Source organism: Sarcophilus harrisii, chromosome 6, assembly GCF_902635505.1.
Source record: "Sarcophilus harrisii chromosome 6, mSarHar1.11, whole genome shotgun sequence".
NCBI classification, from domain to species: Eukaryota; Metazoa; Chordata; class Mammalia; order Dasyuromorphia; family Dasyuridae; genus Sarcophilus; species Sarcophilus harrisii.
In genome coordinates, this window is record NC_045431.1 from 40,405,664 (window position 1) to 40,424,454 (window position 18,791).

The following is an 18,791-nucleotide window of genomic DNA, read 5'->3' on the forward strand; positions in this document are numbered from 1 at the left end:
TATAGACTGTATAGTAGATTGAGACCTGGGATGGGCTGGAGCTTCAGTGGAAATGACTTGAATTTTAGGGTGATCACTAACACCTTAGAAATCTGGTGAGGGCTACAAATAAGAAATTGATTTGTTCTTTTGTCAGTTATTGAGACTTAAGGAAATAGCGGAGAAAATCTCAATTATGCAGATTTAATTTTAAAATGTTCCTTGCATGTGTTTTCCCTGCTTCCACAGCTGACTGTTAAACATTTCCCAGCATACTCCTGATGAGAGTCAACTCTGAAGCCAGGAAAACTGAGGCTCCAATTCTCTAGTTGACACATACTGATTGGGTCACTTAATTTCTCTGATCACAAACTGCTGGGGGTACTGGCTATGTGAACTCCACCTCCCTCATGCTGAGATCAGAAGGTGCTGACCTGCATTGTTAGAAGGAACATCCTTATCTGAGAATTCTCTGTATCAGTGAATCTCAAGTTTAGTCCCTGAGCCAGATACTCAAAATTCAAAAGAGAATCAAAAAAAAAAAAAATCGTGAGGAGAAAGAAGAAAGGAGGACAATGATGATAATGAAAATAAAAGTTAAAATATAATTCAAGTACATAAAGGGTCAAAGAGAATTGAGAAATTCAAAGGGGGAGATTATTTTTAGCTAGAAGGATCAGGGAAAATGTCTCAGGCGAGGCGGCACCTGAGCTGGGCTCTAAACACAAGGCAATTAGGCCTGTATTAGGCAGAGACCTTGGAGATTGACCAATTTGCTTTTTATCATCAAAAATGGCTCTTGAATAAATACGTCTGAGAATTTTCCTTTTGCCCTGCTAGATTTATGACCGAACTGAGTCATATGCCTAACCAATCCATCTCTGCTTACAAAGTAGATAAATTTGGAAGACCTCTTAACTTGTGACTTTTCAGACTTGTGTCATATGAACCTGGGAGGCAAATTTTGTGTGTGACCTAGTAGAGCCAATTCTCAGTTATCTGTACCCATGCAGGAGGAACGGGGATGTGGAAATCTTCGCAAATAATGCAGAAGTAAGGTCTACTACATACTGGAATGCTTTTTCTCTGTTTAAAGCAGTAGATTTTATTGCCTTATTTTATCTTGGAGAAATTTAAAATGAGCTTGTATTCTTACTCCTATAAAAGGAAAGCACTTTCTGAATCAGGGCATTTCAAATGGAATGGATATTCTATTAGTTTGTGAATCAACACATTCTCCTGACCAGACATATTTCTGAATCTGGGAATGAGAAGGGGGCAGGAGATGGACTGAACTCAATCGATGTTGCATCCTTGCTGAATAACCTTTCCATGCTCTGGTTAAGTATTTTTTTTTTTTTTTTTGATTAAGTATCAGAGGATCTGTGTGTCTCATTTTGTTCCTTCATTTTTCATTACTTTACTGGTCACTCGTTTGTTCCCTTCAGTCACAAGGAAAATTAGTCCCAAATAAAAGACCCTTAAATTTCCTATAATATAAGATATTATATTAATACAGTTATACAGAACATTTAACTCTATAGTCCACAGAAGAAAGGAAGAAGGAAAGAAAGAGAGAAAGAAATGTATATTATTCTGATTCTACACGCTTCATTTTGCATCAGTTCAGATAAGTCTTTTTGGATTTTTTTTTTTTTGGTAACCATCCACTTCATTATTTCTTACAACACAATAGTATCCCCTCACATTCACATACCATAACTTGTTCAGCTATTCCTAATTGATTCTTCGCCACCTATGTATCTCATTTTATTTCAGTTTCAAGTTTTAGTCACTGGACCAGTCAAGTCAATCCTGGTTAAGAATATATAATTGAAGAATATGTAACTGAAAATATTTCACAGGCTTGAATTAGAATAGTGGCCAGAGGAATAGAGAGAAGATAGATATGAGAGATGTGGAGGTAGAATCAACAAAGACTTGATAAGTTATTGATTATGGAAATGAGGGATGGAGAGGGTCAAGGATGACTCATGCTAGGGACCTGGGACAGGAACCTGCTTATTTTCATCTCTTGCTACAGTAGAAAATGGATGACACTTCACTTCTGAAAGTTTTAAAATAAATTTCTTTTGCTTATTTTTTTAAAAGCATATGATTTAGTTCTAATGGAAACTGCAACATGTATTCAAAAATATAAGAAACTATGACTCAAAAAAATCTGAGTAGGCACATTAGGTATATTTTTGGGGGATAATCATCATAGTTCTTTTGCCATAGAATTGAGGAGAAAAGCCATGTCTTCTGCATATGGATTTTCCTTAAAACTATCTTGGACTTCTTTTCTTCTCACTTATTAATCTTTCTAGCTCCCATGGATTCAGTTACCATCTCCATGCCAATGGCTAGTTCCAGTTCTAGATATTTACCCCCCCCTCCCCACCCCCGTCCCTTTTGAACCACAATCACATATCTCCAAGTGCTTCTTGGATATTTCAAGTTGAATGTCCTATATGTAGTTCAAACTCATCATTTGCAAAATAAGGCTCTTTATTTTTCTCCCCAAACTCTCCCCTTCCCCTTTGTTGGCTGTATAGATTTAGAGCTGTAATAGACTGTGGAGGTTGCCTAATCCAGTCTTCTCATTTTACAAATCAGAAAAGTCTAGAGAAATGAAGTCACTTAGTCAAGATTATACAGGTAGCAGGGATGGCTGGGTGGTACAGATAAGAAGACATCTTTTTGAGTTCAAATCTGACCTCAAACACTTATGAGCGGTGTGATCCCGGGCAAGTCACTTAACATTGTTTGCCTTAGTTCATCTGTAAAATGAATTGGAAAAAGAAATAAACCACTCCAGTATCTTTGCCAAGAAAGACCCAAATAGGATCATAAAGAATAGGGCCACTACTCAACAACAACTTAGGTAATAAGAAGCAGATTCAAGATTTGAGTCTAAATCCCCTAATCCAAATCTAACCCTCTTTCCATTGATGTGATATTTCAATCTACAGGCAGGTCTCAATTAGTGTGAATAATGAATCTCCTGAAAGTTATAATTGTATAAAATTATATAAAAATTGTTTCCAGTCCAGTGGAAATCTGTAGCACAAAACTGAATAACATGACCACTTCACAGGATTCATACTAACTGACCTAGCTGTAGTTTTTAGTAAAAGTAATGTAAACAGGACATCAGAGTAAGAGTAATTTTCATTAAGATTCACTTCAAGTTGAGCTTGTTAGCTCAATTGGTAAATCCTGGGCTAATGATGCAGCTGGATCCCTTTGAGGCCCTTTATATGGCCTTAAACTATGGCCTCACTATGGTGTACTACCCTCAGGAGCAGCATAGAGCAGGCTGCAGAGTGCTGATGGTAGACTCAAAGGTATTACTCTTATTGAAAAAGCAATTCAAATATACCTTACTTATGAGGCTGGGGCATCCATCATATGGAGAGAAACTGCAAAATAACTAACACTAAAAAACACAGAGGAGGGGAAAACCAGAAAGAGCATCTCATTTTACAGAATTCTTGATAATTTATCAAATGTTTTCCTTGGATCAACCCAAGAAGGGAATGCAAGAATTATTGTCCCCAATTTACAGATAAAGAAATGGAGTCACAGAAGAATGAAATCATTCATTTACAGTTCCATGACTAATAAAGATGAGCTGGGACTGGAACCTAGTCTTTTAAGTACAATGTATGTACACTTTGCATCTTTCTGAAACATCTGGATCAAATGTCAATATTAAACCTCCCCTTCACCCTCCTCTCTCCTTCTCCACTTTTGTGAAGCTTTTGAAATTCTTATGAGTTCTTGGTTAATTAAATCAGCCAGCTAAACACTGAAAATTATAAACACATTCTGACTTGAGATGCACTGTAAATCTAGCTTTCTTTTAACCAAATGGGATTAGGATTCCAGAGAGTTGATGAGGAAATACAGTCTGCCTCTTGTCAGAGATTCAAAATCCAGATTAAGATGTGTATTTTTGACTTAGTCAAGATGAGAATTTGTTATGTCTGAGTATTACACAGCTTATTCTAGGGATAAGATTCTGACAAAAAAAATTTGGGGAAAAAAACAAGGCCAGAAGAAACTATTGAGAAGTGGAAGCAGTTTGGAAAGTTTCATGTTAAATTTATTATCTACTTTCAGAGAAAAGCAAACTCTATGTAATAGAAATTCTCAGTTTCATGTATAAATCCCCACTTCTGCTGTGTAGATGAAAAAGTTCATTTCATCTGGTATTTGTTGAATTCAGAATAAACAAAAAATTTTATAGCTTCTGAAATATTCCCTAATACAGAGGTTTATTCTCCTCCAACAATTTCTGCAGCCATGCAGATGCATTAAGGTCAGACAATCCCCAGCTGTGCTCATTTTGTTTTTTCTGAATCCTAGTCTCTGAAGCATGCATGTTACATCTGTTAACATAGTTGAGAGGCTGTTACAATAAAAAAGATCCTCCACGATGGAGGTCAATTAAAAAGTGAGAGGCAGAAACTCTTTACACTTCCAAGCAAATTTTACATTTGATCCCAATACCAAAAGTGGTTCCTCTTAGACTGTTTATATTGGAAATCGAGATATCTCAAGGACAGGCAGCTCTGAAGATAGTACAGACAAGGGGAAGAAATCAGGATTTGGAGACAGAATATATGAGTTCAGTTTTGATTTTGTCACCATATTGATCTTAGCTGAGACTTCAATTTTCTCATTTTTAGAATGAGATAGATGGCTGGATAAGGCATTTTCAAAAGGCTTTAAACTCATGATCCTCTAATTCTGTCTCCTGATAAATGAAAAGTAAGGTCAAGATTGAAGTTCCTGATGATTTGTTTATAAGGACATTCTTCTGGGATTCTGTTTGAACAGATCTAAATTCAAGCAACAATTCTAACCTTAAGACATTTGTGGCACTGCCTTTGAATGGGTTCAAAGGAAGATAACTAGAAACTCAGGGAGTTTATAAGCCAGGTCCCAGTAGAGTATTTGACAGTTAGCATTCATGTACCTTGCTGTTCTGGGCATTTACTCACATACAGCTACTCTTAGCCAGCAGATCTAAGGCAGGACCTGAGCTGGCCATGGAGATGCACTCACACACACAGTATCAGGGCAGCAGCCGATTCTGTTCCATCCTCAATTGTGGCACCCTCTGCTTTATAGAAACTTTGTACTTCTAAATGATGAAGACTAATTCTAGGCTATCATGTACCGGAATAAGATACTGAGGGATACTACAGATTTTTTGGACCCAGAGACTTTTTTCCCAATTTGTCTTTTTTTTAATTTATAATTTTTAAGGCTTTTTATTTTCAAAATATACACAGATAGTTTTCAACACTCACCCTTGCAAAACCTTGTGTTACAATTTTCCTCTCCCTTCCTCCCACCTCATCTTTTAGATGGCAAATAATCCAATATATATTAGACATATAAAATTCTTCTATACATATTTCCACATTTATCACACTGTACAAGAAAAATCAGATCAAAAAGAAAAAAAAGAAAACAAAAAGCAAATAAGCAACAACAGAAAAGGTGAAAATACTATGTTTTGATCTGCATTCAGTCTCCATAGTCCTCTCTCTCTCTCTGGATACAGATGGTTCTCTTCATCCCAAGTCTATTGGAATTGGCCTGAATCACCTCATTATTGAAAGAAGCCACATCCATCAGAACTGATGGTCATATAATCTTGTTGCCATGTACAATGATCTGCTGGTTCTGCTCACTTCACTCAGCATCAGTTCATATAGGTCTCCCCAGGCTTTTCTGAAATCAGCCTACTGTTCATTTTTTATAGAACGATAATATTCCATAACATTCATATACCACAATTTATTCAGCCATTCTCCAACTGATGGGCAGCCACTCAGTTTCCAGTTCCTTGCCACTAAAAAAAGGACTGCTACAAACATTTTTGCACCCATGGTCCCTTTCCATTTTTATGATCCCAGAGATTTTTTTTTAAAGGAAGTGACAAATTGTCTCTCTTCAGTCCAGGTGTGCTAAGTATTTACGTCAGTACTTCCTTGGGGAAGATGGGGAAGAAAGGAAAAGTAGAATAGAGGGATAGTGGTGATGGTGATTGACTGTAAGCTGCACCCCCCAAAAGCTATAGGAAAGGGTGATAGAGACTCTTGTCCTGAAGGCTGATAGAATGACTAAGGCTTTGGGACCTGACCACAAAATAAAGGGACAAAAAGATGGAGGGGGCTCTTTCCAATTCCCCTTTCCGATTCTAGGCCCAGAGCGCTATGGATCTCACCATCTCACATCTATTATTGGCCAAAAGAAGCTAAGAAGTGTCTCTGGGGAAGTGGAAAGGCTTCATCTACTTCCCAAACTTTGTCTAATCCCTTCAGCACATCATTTGCTACTTTGGGGTATGAGCTAGAGCAGATGATCTGGGTCCTTCCAACTCTACTGTTCTTTGATTCTGCACCTGATAAGCTTTGACACCACTTTGGCAGAGCTTTGCCTCGGTGTCTGCCCTGGACTGTCAAAAAATTGGGCAGTGCCTTGATCTCTGGTTTGTGACACCCATTCCAGCTGGGTTTAACATCCTTAATAAGCCGTTGCTCGGCACGATTTCCCTCCTCTAGCCTTGCCTAATTTGGAACTGTACTGCTGCCTATGCATTTTATTCCCTATCAAATGCACTACCGATTCCTCAGGGGTAGCTCTTTGTAAGTCAGAATTCCAATGTAATTGCTCCAGCTGCTATTTAAACTCACTTCTGTATTTGTTTCCTAAGCAAAATATTCTGATAGCTCATATCTGGAGACAACAGTCTCCGAACCTGCTGGCTTGGATTATCCAGACCGACTCCAGCAGTTTCTTCTGTGTGGTCTCTTTGGAATGCACAAGGCAGTATACTGCTTGATAATTTTCCCTTGCTCTGGGGCAGGAAAGAGCAGATGTCAGGGTGGAAGCTTCCAACCACTTGACCACTGGCCCACTAAAGTAGGAGGAGGTAAATGAAATGTCTTTGAGCTTTCTGCAATCTCAAGAAAGCATTCTCCTCTGAAAGAGAGGAACATATATGAAAGAACACAGTGGTTAGAGGCAGCTGCATTTTTACCTTTTGAATACAAAGGTTCTTTACCCCTGAATATTAAGGAAAAACTCTAAAATTAACATTTTTAGGGTCTCTGAACACTTCTGGAGATGTCCTTTTTTTGGGGGGGGAGGTGTTATTCTTCCTTCATTTTTAAAGATGACCGATAACATTATGGGTGGATTTAAGTGAGAGAGTTGTCCACAGTTTTACTCTCTCTTCCAGAGTCATTGAAGTTCAGTGGTAGGACAAAAAGTCAAGAAAACTGATGATGGTCCAGGATGCAGCGGATGACTTTGGTGTTTTTGATATCAGATCAACTGTAAGTGCTCCAAGGCCATTGTTCTCATTTGCCTATCTTACCCTACTTGTTGTAAACCCTCTCTTAAATCTTGAGGGGTTTGAGGCCTGCTGGTCACACTCTCCGAATGATTAATAACTGGCTGGAGTGAGCTCAGGGGGTAGGTGGCCTAGAGGAGAGAATATGCAGAAGACACTCAAGTTTAACCTGAATTATTCAGGTTATTCAGTTATTCAACTTTTCTATCACCTTAGTAATATCTATCTTAATAAAGATTAGACAATCAACAAAATAATAAATGAAACCCTTAGTGTAATGTTTGCCAGTTTCCTAAGTGTAAATGGCGAAAATTTAACAATTAAGTAACTGGTTAGAAATGCAAATATTTCCTCCCCAATTAACTATTTCCTTTCTAATTTTAACTGTATTGCTTGTTTGTGTAGAAACTTCTTAGTTTTATGGAAGCAAAATCATCCACTTTATCTCCTATGTTTCCTGTGATATTTTAAAATTACACTTTTATTATTTGTTTGCATCAAGTGGTCAGCTGGGTACCATTTTAATGGATAGAACAGCAGCCAGAGAAATTTAGGGACTTGGATAAGCCATGTAAAACCAAGAATTGCAAGGAAATATTCCATGGAATATATAAAAAAGTAAACAGGTGTTTATAGCAACACATTACACATTTGCTTTAAACTTATCACAGTTAAATAAGAACACAATTTGCCATTTGTACTTAGATGCTTTTTTCTTGTTTATTCTATTATTTTATTTTTAAAAAATGTCTAAGTACAAATGGCACACTACACTTATCTAAATGTGCTGAGAATCTTCACCTGCCGTGATACCTTTTGTTTCTCAGATAATCTATTCTTGTTCTGAAGAGTATCTAGAGTAGTCTCTTCTTTTTTACAATCTCATCTAGCTCCCATTTTCTGTAGTAAAGGCATATGAAGCCATTGTGTATACCCCATCTGTTTCTATTAAGCTTCCTATCTCTTTTTCTGGATGAATGATTCAACAAAATTTAGCAGGATTTTTTAAGGAGCCGGATTATTTTGCCATTAAATTAATTTAGTTTTAATACATTTAAACCTTTTGATGATAACTATAAGTTAATTTTCTTTTTGTTTCTCCATATCCAAAGAATTCAACAAAAAGTGAGCTGAATTCAACTGGGGATCCCTTATCAAATTTAATATGAAATCTAAGAGATTGGCCTCAAATACCCAACTTCCAGGAGCTTGGAAAGGCCCTAATTAATGTGGGTAGCCTCACATGTCTATGTTAGTCTAGATTTATAGAGTCTATGATGTGTGCCAAAAAGTGAAGAAATGTTTGGTCTAGACAGGCTCATAAAAGAATACCAAATCATTAGGTAAATTTAGGACCACCAAGGAAGTCAGTCTGTATAACTCAAGGAAGAAGCCCCAAACAACTTCCTAAATAACCATGAAGATATTAATCAAGATCCTGATTAAGTGAAGTTCTCTAGAGCAAACCTTAATGTCAACATTTGATAGTTTTATTTGTGAAGAAGTCATTCACTTGTGTCTTTGTGGTTCACAGATATATGGATTTTTATGTCTATTGCCAAGGCACAATTTTAAAAAAGAGAAAGAAAAGAAAGAAATAACAGTTTTCTGTGATTTCAGACAACATCATCTATTAAGTATTTATCATGGGCCTAACATTTAGATAGGTATTGAAAGTAGGGACAAAAATGAAGTAGATCTTGAGCAGTAAGCAGCTTATATACATAAGCTTTCTATACATAAAACACCATGTCCAAGAAAAACCAAGGTGATTTTTAAGAAGGAAGATAATGGTTGCTGAATGTAAAAGGAAAGGCTTTCATGTCAAAGGGGGTGCTTGGGCTAAAGAGATTCTCCATTCAAAAGATGGAGGTGAGAAAGCAGCATGTTGGAGGCATGAAGGGACAATCAGTAGCAAGACAAGGAAGCAGGAGATGAAGTATTATGTTTGAGGAATAGAACAGGGCCAATATGGTTGAACCCAATGATGTGGGGCTAAAATGCTTAACAACTGGCTAAAAACAAAAAAAAAAACTTGTGATCCCTGACATACTTTAAAATTCAACACAGCATATTCTTTCTTAATTAACGTGGGTCCATCACTTTCTTAAGTCTAGCTGGCACAGGACCACCTGTATCATCAGAGGAGGTTCTGAGCTGTATAAGCAAAGCAGAATTGAAAAACAAAAACCAAAATCACAAGATGTACAAGTTTAGAGAATCCACCCCAAATATTCATATGGATTCTTTGTGTTACCACCCAACCTGTGGTAAAGTCTTCTGAGGTTGCACCGATCTGATCAGCCACAGTAGGATACAATGTAATTTGGCTCTGACATAGTGATATCATTTCGATCCCTTTCAAGAATGAAGGACAATAACCAAAGTCTAGCTAAACCACAAAATAATAAACCAAATCCTGATTTGTAGCATTTGATGTTTCCAAGATGTAAATGTTTATACAATAAATTTAAGAAACGGCTTCAGAGCCAGAGCCTGTTCAAGCTGGCTCCATCTAGCATATATCCCATCTATCTGGACCAAAGAGGGACTGGGGCCATCACTAGCTGTTTTGACATTTGTCTTGCTGCTGGACTCGAATGACTGGAGAAGTGCGACTTTGCACAGCCCTGCCTTGCTGAAATCCAATTCACTTGCAAGTCAAGACTTCACCCTCCTGAGGTCATTGGTCCTCCTGGAGCACAAGGAGTATGACATATAACAAGGCTGGAATGGGCTTTAAACTGAGATGTTAAATGCTCTAAATGCTAAAAGAAAAGCAGAGTTTATATAATATCCTAGTCTTCTTATCCTTTGCTCCCGAGTACAGAAGTGACATGGTCAGATTTGCACTTCAGAAAAATTATTTTGGCAGCTTGAGGAGGATGAATTGAAAAGGGTGAAACCTAAAAATACCACTGCTTCACATGTACACACATTCTGGGAGCCTCAAAATGTTTCCACTTCAATCTAGGTTTAACAAGCACACTCACATACACATGCCCAAAGACAAAAGTGTGATGGATGCACTTTGTAGCTCAGGAGCCATTCCATCAAGTCACACAGATGTACAACTTCTCGACTTTTTTTACAATTTGCCATAAATAATAGTCAAAGGAACAATGAGATGAGTTAACTTTTAAGGTAGCCTCAGTTAAAGGAAATGCACAGAAACCTCAAAATAATCCTATTTACTATAGAGGAATTTAGTTGGCCTTGGACTCAATCCAAGGGAATTCCAAGGAGCAAAAGAACCTCCTTATAAGGCAGTCTTATCTAGAGTGTTAAGGACTTGAGGACCATTTCAGAAATGACTTCAGGGACTATTTGATAAGGAAAGGGAAGAAGGAGGAAATGATTATTTTTTATATAAGCACCCACTTGAGGAAGAGGAGGGGGCTGTAGAAATGGAGGCAGCTAGGAGGTACAATGGATAGATTACCTAGCATGGAGTCAAGAAGGCTCATTTTCTTGAATTCAAATCCAGCCTCAGACACTTACTAGCCAAGTCACATTACCCTTCTTGCCTCAGTTTCCTCATCTGTAAAATGAGCTGGAGAAGGAAATGGCCAACCACTTCAGTATCCTTAACTAAGAAAATCCATCAGGAGTGAGACAAACTGAAGATGACTGAACCATGTATACATTTTACATATGTACAGAGCATATTTTATACATATTATCTCATGTCATTATCACAAAAACCCTGGGAGGTTGATACTGTTGTTACTCCCATTTTATAGCTGAGAAGACTGAGGCAGACAGCAGTTAAGTGACTTGCCTAGAGTCACACAGTTATTAAGTGTCTGAAACTGGATTTTAACTCGGGTCTTCCTGACTCTCGACCCAGAGCTCTCTATCTATTGCACTGTGCATTGTCTTCAAAACTACAAAACCTACAACTACCTAGGAGTTGATCTGTCAAGGCAAAAAAAAAAAAAAAAAAAAAAAAAAAAAAAAAAAAAAAAAAAAAAAAAAAAAAAAAAAAAAAAAAAAAAAAAAAAGGCTTAAAGACTTAAAAAAATCCCCCAAGACTTAAAATAGTGATAGAATAAGACTTGAATAACTGGAGGGATAGACATTGTCAATATTGGTCTATCCCAGTGATGAAGTACTAGTTTCTGGGAGAGTGGTTCAGACTGTGAAAAATTCACAATGAGGTATGAACAATCACAAGGAGCCCTTTATTATTGTAGTGTACTCCCTTTAAGGGTATGATAAAGTTGTCAATAGGAAGAGGATGGACTCCATTAGAGTCCACATCATTCTTGACTGTGGCTGTATGACATTATCAATATAATAAGATTTATGCCAACTAATTGTTAACTTTAATACTTAAAGCCTACAGAATGATAGCCATAGGTTCTGTTGACTCAGGTCAGCTTTCTCTCAAAGACATAGGGCTCACCATCGCATTTACTTTGGAAATTTTTTGTTGATATAATTACTTCAAAGCAAAAGTATTAATGAATTGGCACATAGCATGAAAAATTACAATAGGTCATGCATCAATAACCTGGGCCACCATCTCATACATATACATATACATCAACAGTGGACATACAGAAGGATTTTATATGTGAGGCAACAATTTATGGCAATGGGGCTGAAAGTCTGATTATCTTGTGATGGTGTCATCATCCTTAACCTCTGAGCTTATTGCTCCCCGAAGGCCTTCTTCACTGGGTTCCTTGTTCAGTTGCCCTTGGTGATACATGGAGATGACATAGTCTCATGGGATGCTGATTTGTTGATCTTTTGCTGGTTACTCCCATCACTGTGTGATCTTGGTGGAGCATAGTAATTCCTGCTGTGTGTTGCTATACTGCTCTCCAATGAATTTTTGGTTGGCTTCTGGGAATCTCTCTTAGCCAACAGCATCCAAGCTTCATCTTGGCAACTAGCTGGTCAACTCTGCTCAAGTCTTTTGGGTATAGTGGCAATAACCTAGCTCACAGAAGGACCTTAGTCATGGCCCTCCACACCCACCTAATAAACAGAAGGCAGTATGTCCTTTGGGTAAAATAGAATCTTTTCCCACCTCCAACTGTTCAAAGATTTCATTCCTCCATTTCTGATAATTATCTACAAAGGTTCTCCCTAGTTGAACATGCAAATGAATTTGAACCAGAACAAAAGGATAAAAGGTTAGTGTTCTCTAATCACTCAATCTTATCAGTCAAAACCAAAAAACTCTGCTGCCGTATTTTGGACAGCAGAAAACTTCAGTGTCTCCCTACAAATCAAACTACAAATTACTATTTAGAAGTAGACAAAATAATACCCAACTTTCTGGGATAACAAAAGGTGGAGAGTCTAATAATGAAACAAAAGATGAGAAGGGAGGGAAATTATATGATAAAGATAAATTTATTTATAAAAGATAAATAAAATATGATAGATAAATAAAAATGAATAGATAAAATAACCATCAAAATATTTTGGTATGGGTTAAAAATACTCCAGAAAAACAGATCGATGAAACAAACTAGGTTAGCAAATACATATATATATATATATATTTTTTTTTAAAGTAAAACTCAATTCCTGGATTTTTGATGGAACCAAGAGCACAAATTACTTAGAAATGGTCTTCCTATAGGCAAAAGCTGATGGGAAAACTGAAAAATAGTTTGGGAGGAAAAAATTTAAACCCACATGTCATACCATATACCACTATAAGTTCCAAATGGATATGTGACCTAAATACAAAATGTTATATCTTTAAAAATTAGAGGAAAAAAGATAGTGGTACTTTTCACAACTATGGGTGATAGAAAATCATTTATTTATTTAGAAAATTTTCACCCAGACTGAAGTATAAGGGCAACTCGGTGGGTTCCATTCTCCTACTGATCACTATGGAAGGCCCTTCATTCTTTTTCTAGCCCAACTAGTCTCTCTCCTGCCCCAGCAACCTGCCAAACCCTCTATCTACCCCCAGTCCTGGGGGTGTGGGCCACTGTCGTTTAAAATTCCTGAGCCAAAGAGATCTACCTTAGCTTTCTTTCTTTTTTCTTTTTTCTTTTTGGTTTTAATTTGAACAATTAATTATTAAAAATACATTATAGAAATAATTCTTTCTTTCACAGACTTATGATTCATTCCTACCTTTATAAAAGACATCTATAAGAACATGGGATCAAAGACATTACAAAATATAGATATAGTCCCACCTATTTAGAAATACAATATTATTCATTGCACTTTTTGTGCAAAGGATAATAGAATGTTGTTCCAATATGCCCATGTAATTTAATTTTTTACAGAATAAATTGTAACTAAAAACAATTACTCTGTGGAATATCACAGGTACAGAGTATTTTGTTGAAATAATGAATCTTTCCCAGAAGGTAATGTATTGGAGTTCAATATTCTTTCATTAATTTTGTAGTCTTAAAGACTGTACTTATACAAATATATATACACACGTATACATATATGTATATATATACACACACATTAAAGAGTCTACATTAGGCAGTCATTAAACATATTTACAACTTTACTGGAGTAGAACCTATTCTCCAAATAAACGTTAAAATTTTGTGTTAAGCTCTTCCTATTAATTCAAATCTTTATTAAGCATCAAGTTCTGGCTAACTACATCTTCTGTATACACTTCAAGCTTCTGCTTTGGGACAGAGATGCTAGAAAGGTTTTGTGAACACCATCCAAAGTCACGCGTTGAAGCCAATCAAAAGAAGTTTTCAGTCTCTAATTGTGATCCTTTGGGTGTCACTGGGATAGACTGCTGTTGTGTAGCCACAGAGATGGATTGTCCATTCAGCTGACCATGTGTTGGCAAGGTGACTCGTGGCCTGGTGACCTTGCTGTGTGCCTGTGATCTCAGATGGAGTGATAGCAAGCTCTGGTCTTGGAGACACCAGAAAAGAGCCAACGCGAGCATTTGGAGATGCTTGCATACCCAGGATAGCCTTAGCTTTCTAAGGGATTTTAGATTTGTGCCACCATGCAGATAACAGGCAAAGTAGATAAAACATTGGAACTTGAATCAGGAAGATCCAAGTGCAAATCTAGCCTAGACTTTTTTTTTTTGCTGAGGCAATTGGGATTAAGTGACTTGCCCAGGTCCACACAGCCAGGAGGTGTTAAGAATCTGAGGTCACCTTTCAACTCAGGTCCTCCTGACTTCAGGGCCATGTAGCTGCCCCTATTTTCTGTTAAAAAAAACCCAACCCTATTTGCTAAATCCTTATATCCCAATTTCCCCACATCCCCTTCAACACCTGCCATTTTCCTTTTTGTGATATTAGTCAATCTGATGGGTATGATGGGAATTGTTTAATTTATAGCAAACAATTAGGAAAAAAAGTAGGTACCCATCAATTGGAGAAATGACTAAACAATGAGATACCTGAATGCAATGTAGTATTATTACACTGTAAGCAATAATGAATGACTTCAGAGGAACATAAGAATACACATGAAGTGATAAGGAGTGAAATAAGCAGAACTGGAAAAACAGTATACACAATGACTTTAAAAATATAAAAGAGAAAAAGCAGTAAAATATAACAGAATAAAAAGTTGGCCCCAAAGAACTGAGGAAATGTACCTTCTTTCTTTCAATGAAGAGATAGGCTATTATATATGTGGGCTACTCTGGGTCCAACATGGTCGATGTATAAGTTGAGTTTTAAAGTCGTTGCTGCAAAGGAAGATTTCCTGCATATATAATAGGGGAAAGGATAGATTCAGAAATAAATGTGCTATCAAAACAACAAGCAGCAATAAAAGATTTTTTTAAAAAGCTAGTTGAAGTTTTCAGGAAATTCCTGTTCACCTTAATCATATAGAATTCTATAGCTTGAAAGGACACCAAAAAAACTTCAATTTCCTCCTCTTGCTTCTACCAACCCCTAAATTTTTTAAAGGAAATCTTCAGAGAGATTCCACTAGAGTTAAAGTCTTTGGGACAAAGAAGCTTCCCTAATCCTTAAGCAGGATGTCCTCTATTCTTCTTTCTAGAACAGATGATTAATATTCTGTTTCATAACTACATTTCAAAATATGAAGAATTATTAAGTTTTTCTCAGGCCTTCTCTCTAAAATATTTCCAACTCTTGTTGAATCATTTCAATTATATGTGATTCTTTGAAGATAGTAGAGTAGCTTACCATTTCTTTCTCTAGTTCATTTTAAGATGAGGTAGTGAAGTTAATAGAGATAAGTGACTTGTTCAGGGTCATACCACTAATAAATATTTGAAGCTAGATTTGAACTCAGACGAGTCTTCTTGGCTCCAGGTTTGGCACTTTATCCATTTCCCCATCTACCTGCGCTTTCTACATTACCGTTGGAACCAAAATCCTAAGTAAAATTCTTAAATTGAAAGAAAAAGATCATTTAAACTCAAGCTTTTTGATGTTCAACACTGATCTGGGTATTGATCTATTGCCTTAAGGTGGCTTCTCTACCCCTGCCCTCATGTAGTCCCTAAGAGCATTTTAGATTGCTCTTAAGCATGCGGAGAAGAGGCTATGCTTTGTTCAGTTTTCATATATCTTGCAACATCCATTTCATCACTTAATAGTCATTGCATAAATTCTTAGAAAGGTGGATAATCCAAAAAAGTTAAAAAACTGAGCCAACTTTTTATTGAAAAGAATAATGGACTGAAAAATCAAGAGACCAGCTGTGGGTAGTAAAGGCAGGTAAAATTTGGACATATTTACAGGGCTTTTGTGAGGTTCAAATGAGACGGTGTTCATAAAAACATTTTGCTAGCCTGTAAGGAATATATGCCAGTTATTATTTTATTCAGGTGGTTTATTACAAAATAAATACCTAGAAGCCAAGGAGAACAGAATTTTCTGGTATTAAAATGTGTACTCATAAAAAAGAAGTCATGTTATAAACTCTTTTTGCCACTGCTCCTGCGTATATGTTACCCCTTGGATTGCTGCCTGTACTACCTACTCCCTTTCTTGGAGCTGTCTTTGAGCTTCAATTTTCTCCTCTGTGAAATGGAGAGGTAATTGTGAACTAGATGATTCTGATGGTCTCAACTCAGAACCTTCTCAATCTTGGCTGTGAAGAAGGGTGTCTGGAATTTTAACTTTCCCTTGGAACTTGTGCTTGTAGGAAAAGGCCATTTCAGTTAGTTTGATTACATCAGCTATTATGATTGGTGTTTCATTTTCTGATTTTTTCTTTGGGAATCTGAACTTTGTTTATTTTCTTTTCTTTAAAAAAAAGATTGGACACTCCTTGGCCTTGCATTTGTTTCAACTTTGGATTTGTCCCAGACGAACTAAACAAACAAGATAAACTGTCAAGAAAAATTTCAAAGCTATCCTCTGTACAGCATGTCCTGCAGATGAATTAAGCATGAAAGAAACAAGAAAACAATACAATAATGAAAATCCGTAACAGACTATAATAATAATAATAAAAAGAAAACATCTCAAGCCAGAAACGTTCCACAAGGGAGTCTGAATTTTCCTCTGGCACATAGACAAAGGATACCTCACCTAGATTACTTTCCAAATAGAGTACTTTCATCAGGTGAAGCTGCTTCCCTCTGTTCCCTCTGTTGAAAGGGCCCCCCACCAAAATTACAAATTTCCTCCTCTTGCTTCTACCAACCCCCAAAAGCTAACAATGGAGATGAACAGTGCAGTTAACGGCATACAGTAAGCGCTAAATGAATGTTTATTATAAATAACAGCAACTCTCACCCAAATCTTTTAATTACCTTGGAACCTAATTCTAGCAAGGTATGCTTAAGACCTGGGTCAAAACGCAATCAAGACGTGCGGAAATTCGATTATCACCTGTCCCCTAACTAAAAGCGCCCGCTCTTGAAACTTCGTGATCTAATTCGTCCTATTTCGTCTCTAACATTCAACGCTCTTCCCAATAAGGGAGGAAGAGAAAATGACGTGGAAGTGGGCAGTGAGTGTGGTAGGTAGCCCTCAAGATGGAGTGAAAAGTGACGAGAAAACGCTAGAGATGCTTTTGTGGGGGGCGAGGGGGGCGCGAGTGTTTGAGGAATTCTTTCCAGAAATAAACGATCCTTTGCATATCCTCTCCCCGCATTTTTTGGCTCAGGAACCGAACTTCGAAATCATACTTCCAAAAAAGGAGACCGACTACCTCGGTGCGCCCAGCATCCATCACCAGCTTCCTGCCCAACACCTTTTCCCCGCAGGCACGGGGCGGGGTGCGGACAGACTCTGGGACGCCTCACCTCCCCTGAGCTCACTCAGGTAGACGCGCCTCTAACCTCGGGCGTCCAGCTCCGAGCCGAAGTCAGGGCGCGCGCCCTCCGGGCGCTGGGACTTGGGGAGCGGGGGAGAGCAGAGGGAGAGGCGCGCGCTCTTTGCCCACCTTGGTCGCAGGTGCCCTTGCTGACCTGCGTGATGGTCTTCTCGCCCACGCTCTCCGCCCGGAGGCTGGCAGCGCGCAGCTGGCAGCCGCTGGGGTAGGTCTTACCGTCGCTGCCGCACACCGGGTAGCGGCTCTTGCACACGCACACACCGCTCACCACCGGCCCGCCGGCTGCTGCCCCGCCTTTGCCCTTCCGCCTCTTGCGGCTCTTCACGCACTCCATGCCCGGCGCGCAGTGCCCCCTGCCAGCGCCGCTGCCCCCGCAGGGTTCTCCCTCTCCACGGGCGCACGCCGGGCAGCAGCCGCAGGCGTCGCGGGTCTCCCCGAGGGGACAACCCCGCGGGGGCAGGGGCGGGCAGGAGGCAGGCTCGCAGGGGCCGCAGGCGGCCGACTCCCCGGCTTCAGAAGAGGAGGAAGAGGAGAGGGGCAGAAGCAGGAGCAGCAGCCCGGTGGCGCAGAGAAGTAGGAGGCGCAGCGGAGGCGACGGCATGGCTGCGTGCGGGAGCTGCGGCTGCTGCTGAGGTTGGCACGGCTGCACGCAAACCCGAGCCTCGGACCGCTCTGGCCCTTGACTTTGGGGCGGGACCAAGGCCAGCTCTCCTTAAACCGCACCTCCTGCCCGCCTCCTCTCCGCGGCTCAAACCACACCCCGGGGAGGAGAGAAGCTCTCACCCCCGCCTCCTCCAAGCACCCGGGCCATCCCCGAGTGCACCGAGGGGGCGGCCGCCTGACCCGCGCAGGAATGCGGAGAGAAACCTCTGCCCTGCGGCTTGGGAAAGGCTAGGAGGCGGCGGGGGCGGAGGCAGCTCCGGCCGCTGGGGAAATCGGAGTGCGCTCAGTTTCACGCTCTTCTGTACCCACGGATCGCTTTTCTCAGGTTTAAAAAAAAAAAAGTTTTATCTCCCCTCCTGGTCAGTTTTATCTCCTCTGGATCAGTTTTACTCTCCTCCTAGTCACTTTCACTCCCTTCTTGATTATTTCTCAACCCTTCCTGGTCATTTTCACTCCCTTCCTGGTCAGTTCTCATCCCCCTCTTGTTCAGTTTCACTTCCCTCCTGATCAGTTTCACTCCCCTCCA

General features: G+C 39.1%; 1 protein-coding gene across 1 annotated transcript in view; it reads right to left on the minus strand.

The window, feature by feature from the left end:
• Window positions 1-18,306, minus strand: part of IGFBP7 (insulin like growth factor binding protein 7) — a 71,176-nt gene extending 52,870 nt beyond the window's left edge. The window contains exon 1 of the mRNA XM_031942110.1: window positions 17,714-18,306. Within this exon, the coding sequence (XP_031797970.1) occupies window positions 17,714-18,203 (490 nt within the window). The 5' untranslated portion in view covers window positions 18,204-18,306. The remainder of the gene's footprint in view (window positions 1-17,713) is intronic.
• Between the last annotated feature and the right edge of the window lie 485 nt (window positions 18,307-18,791).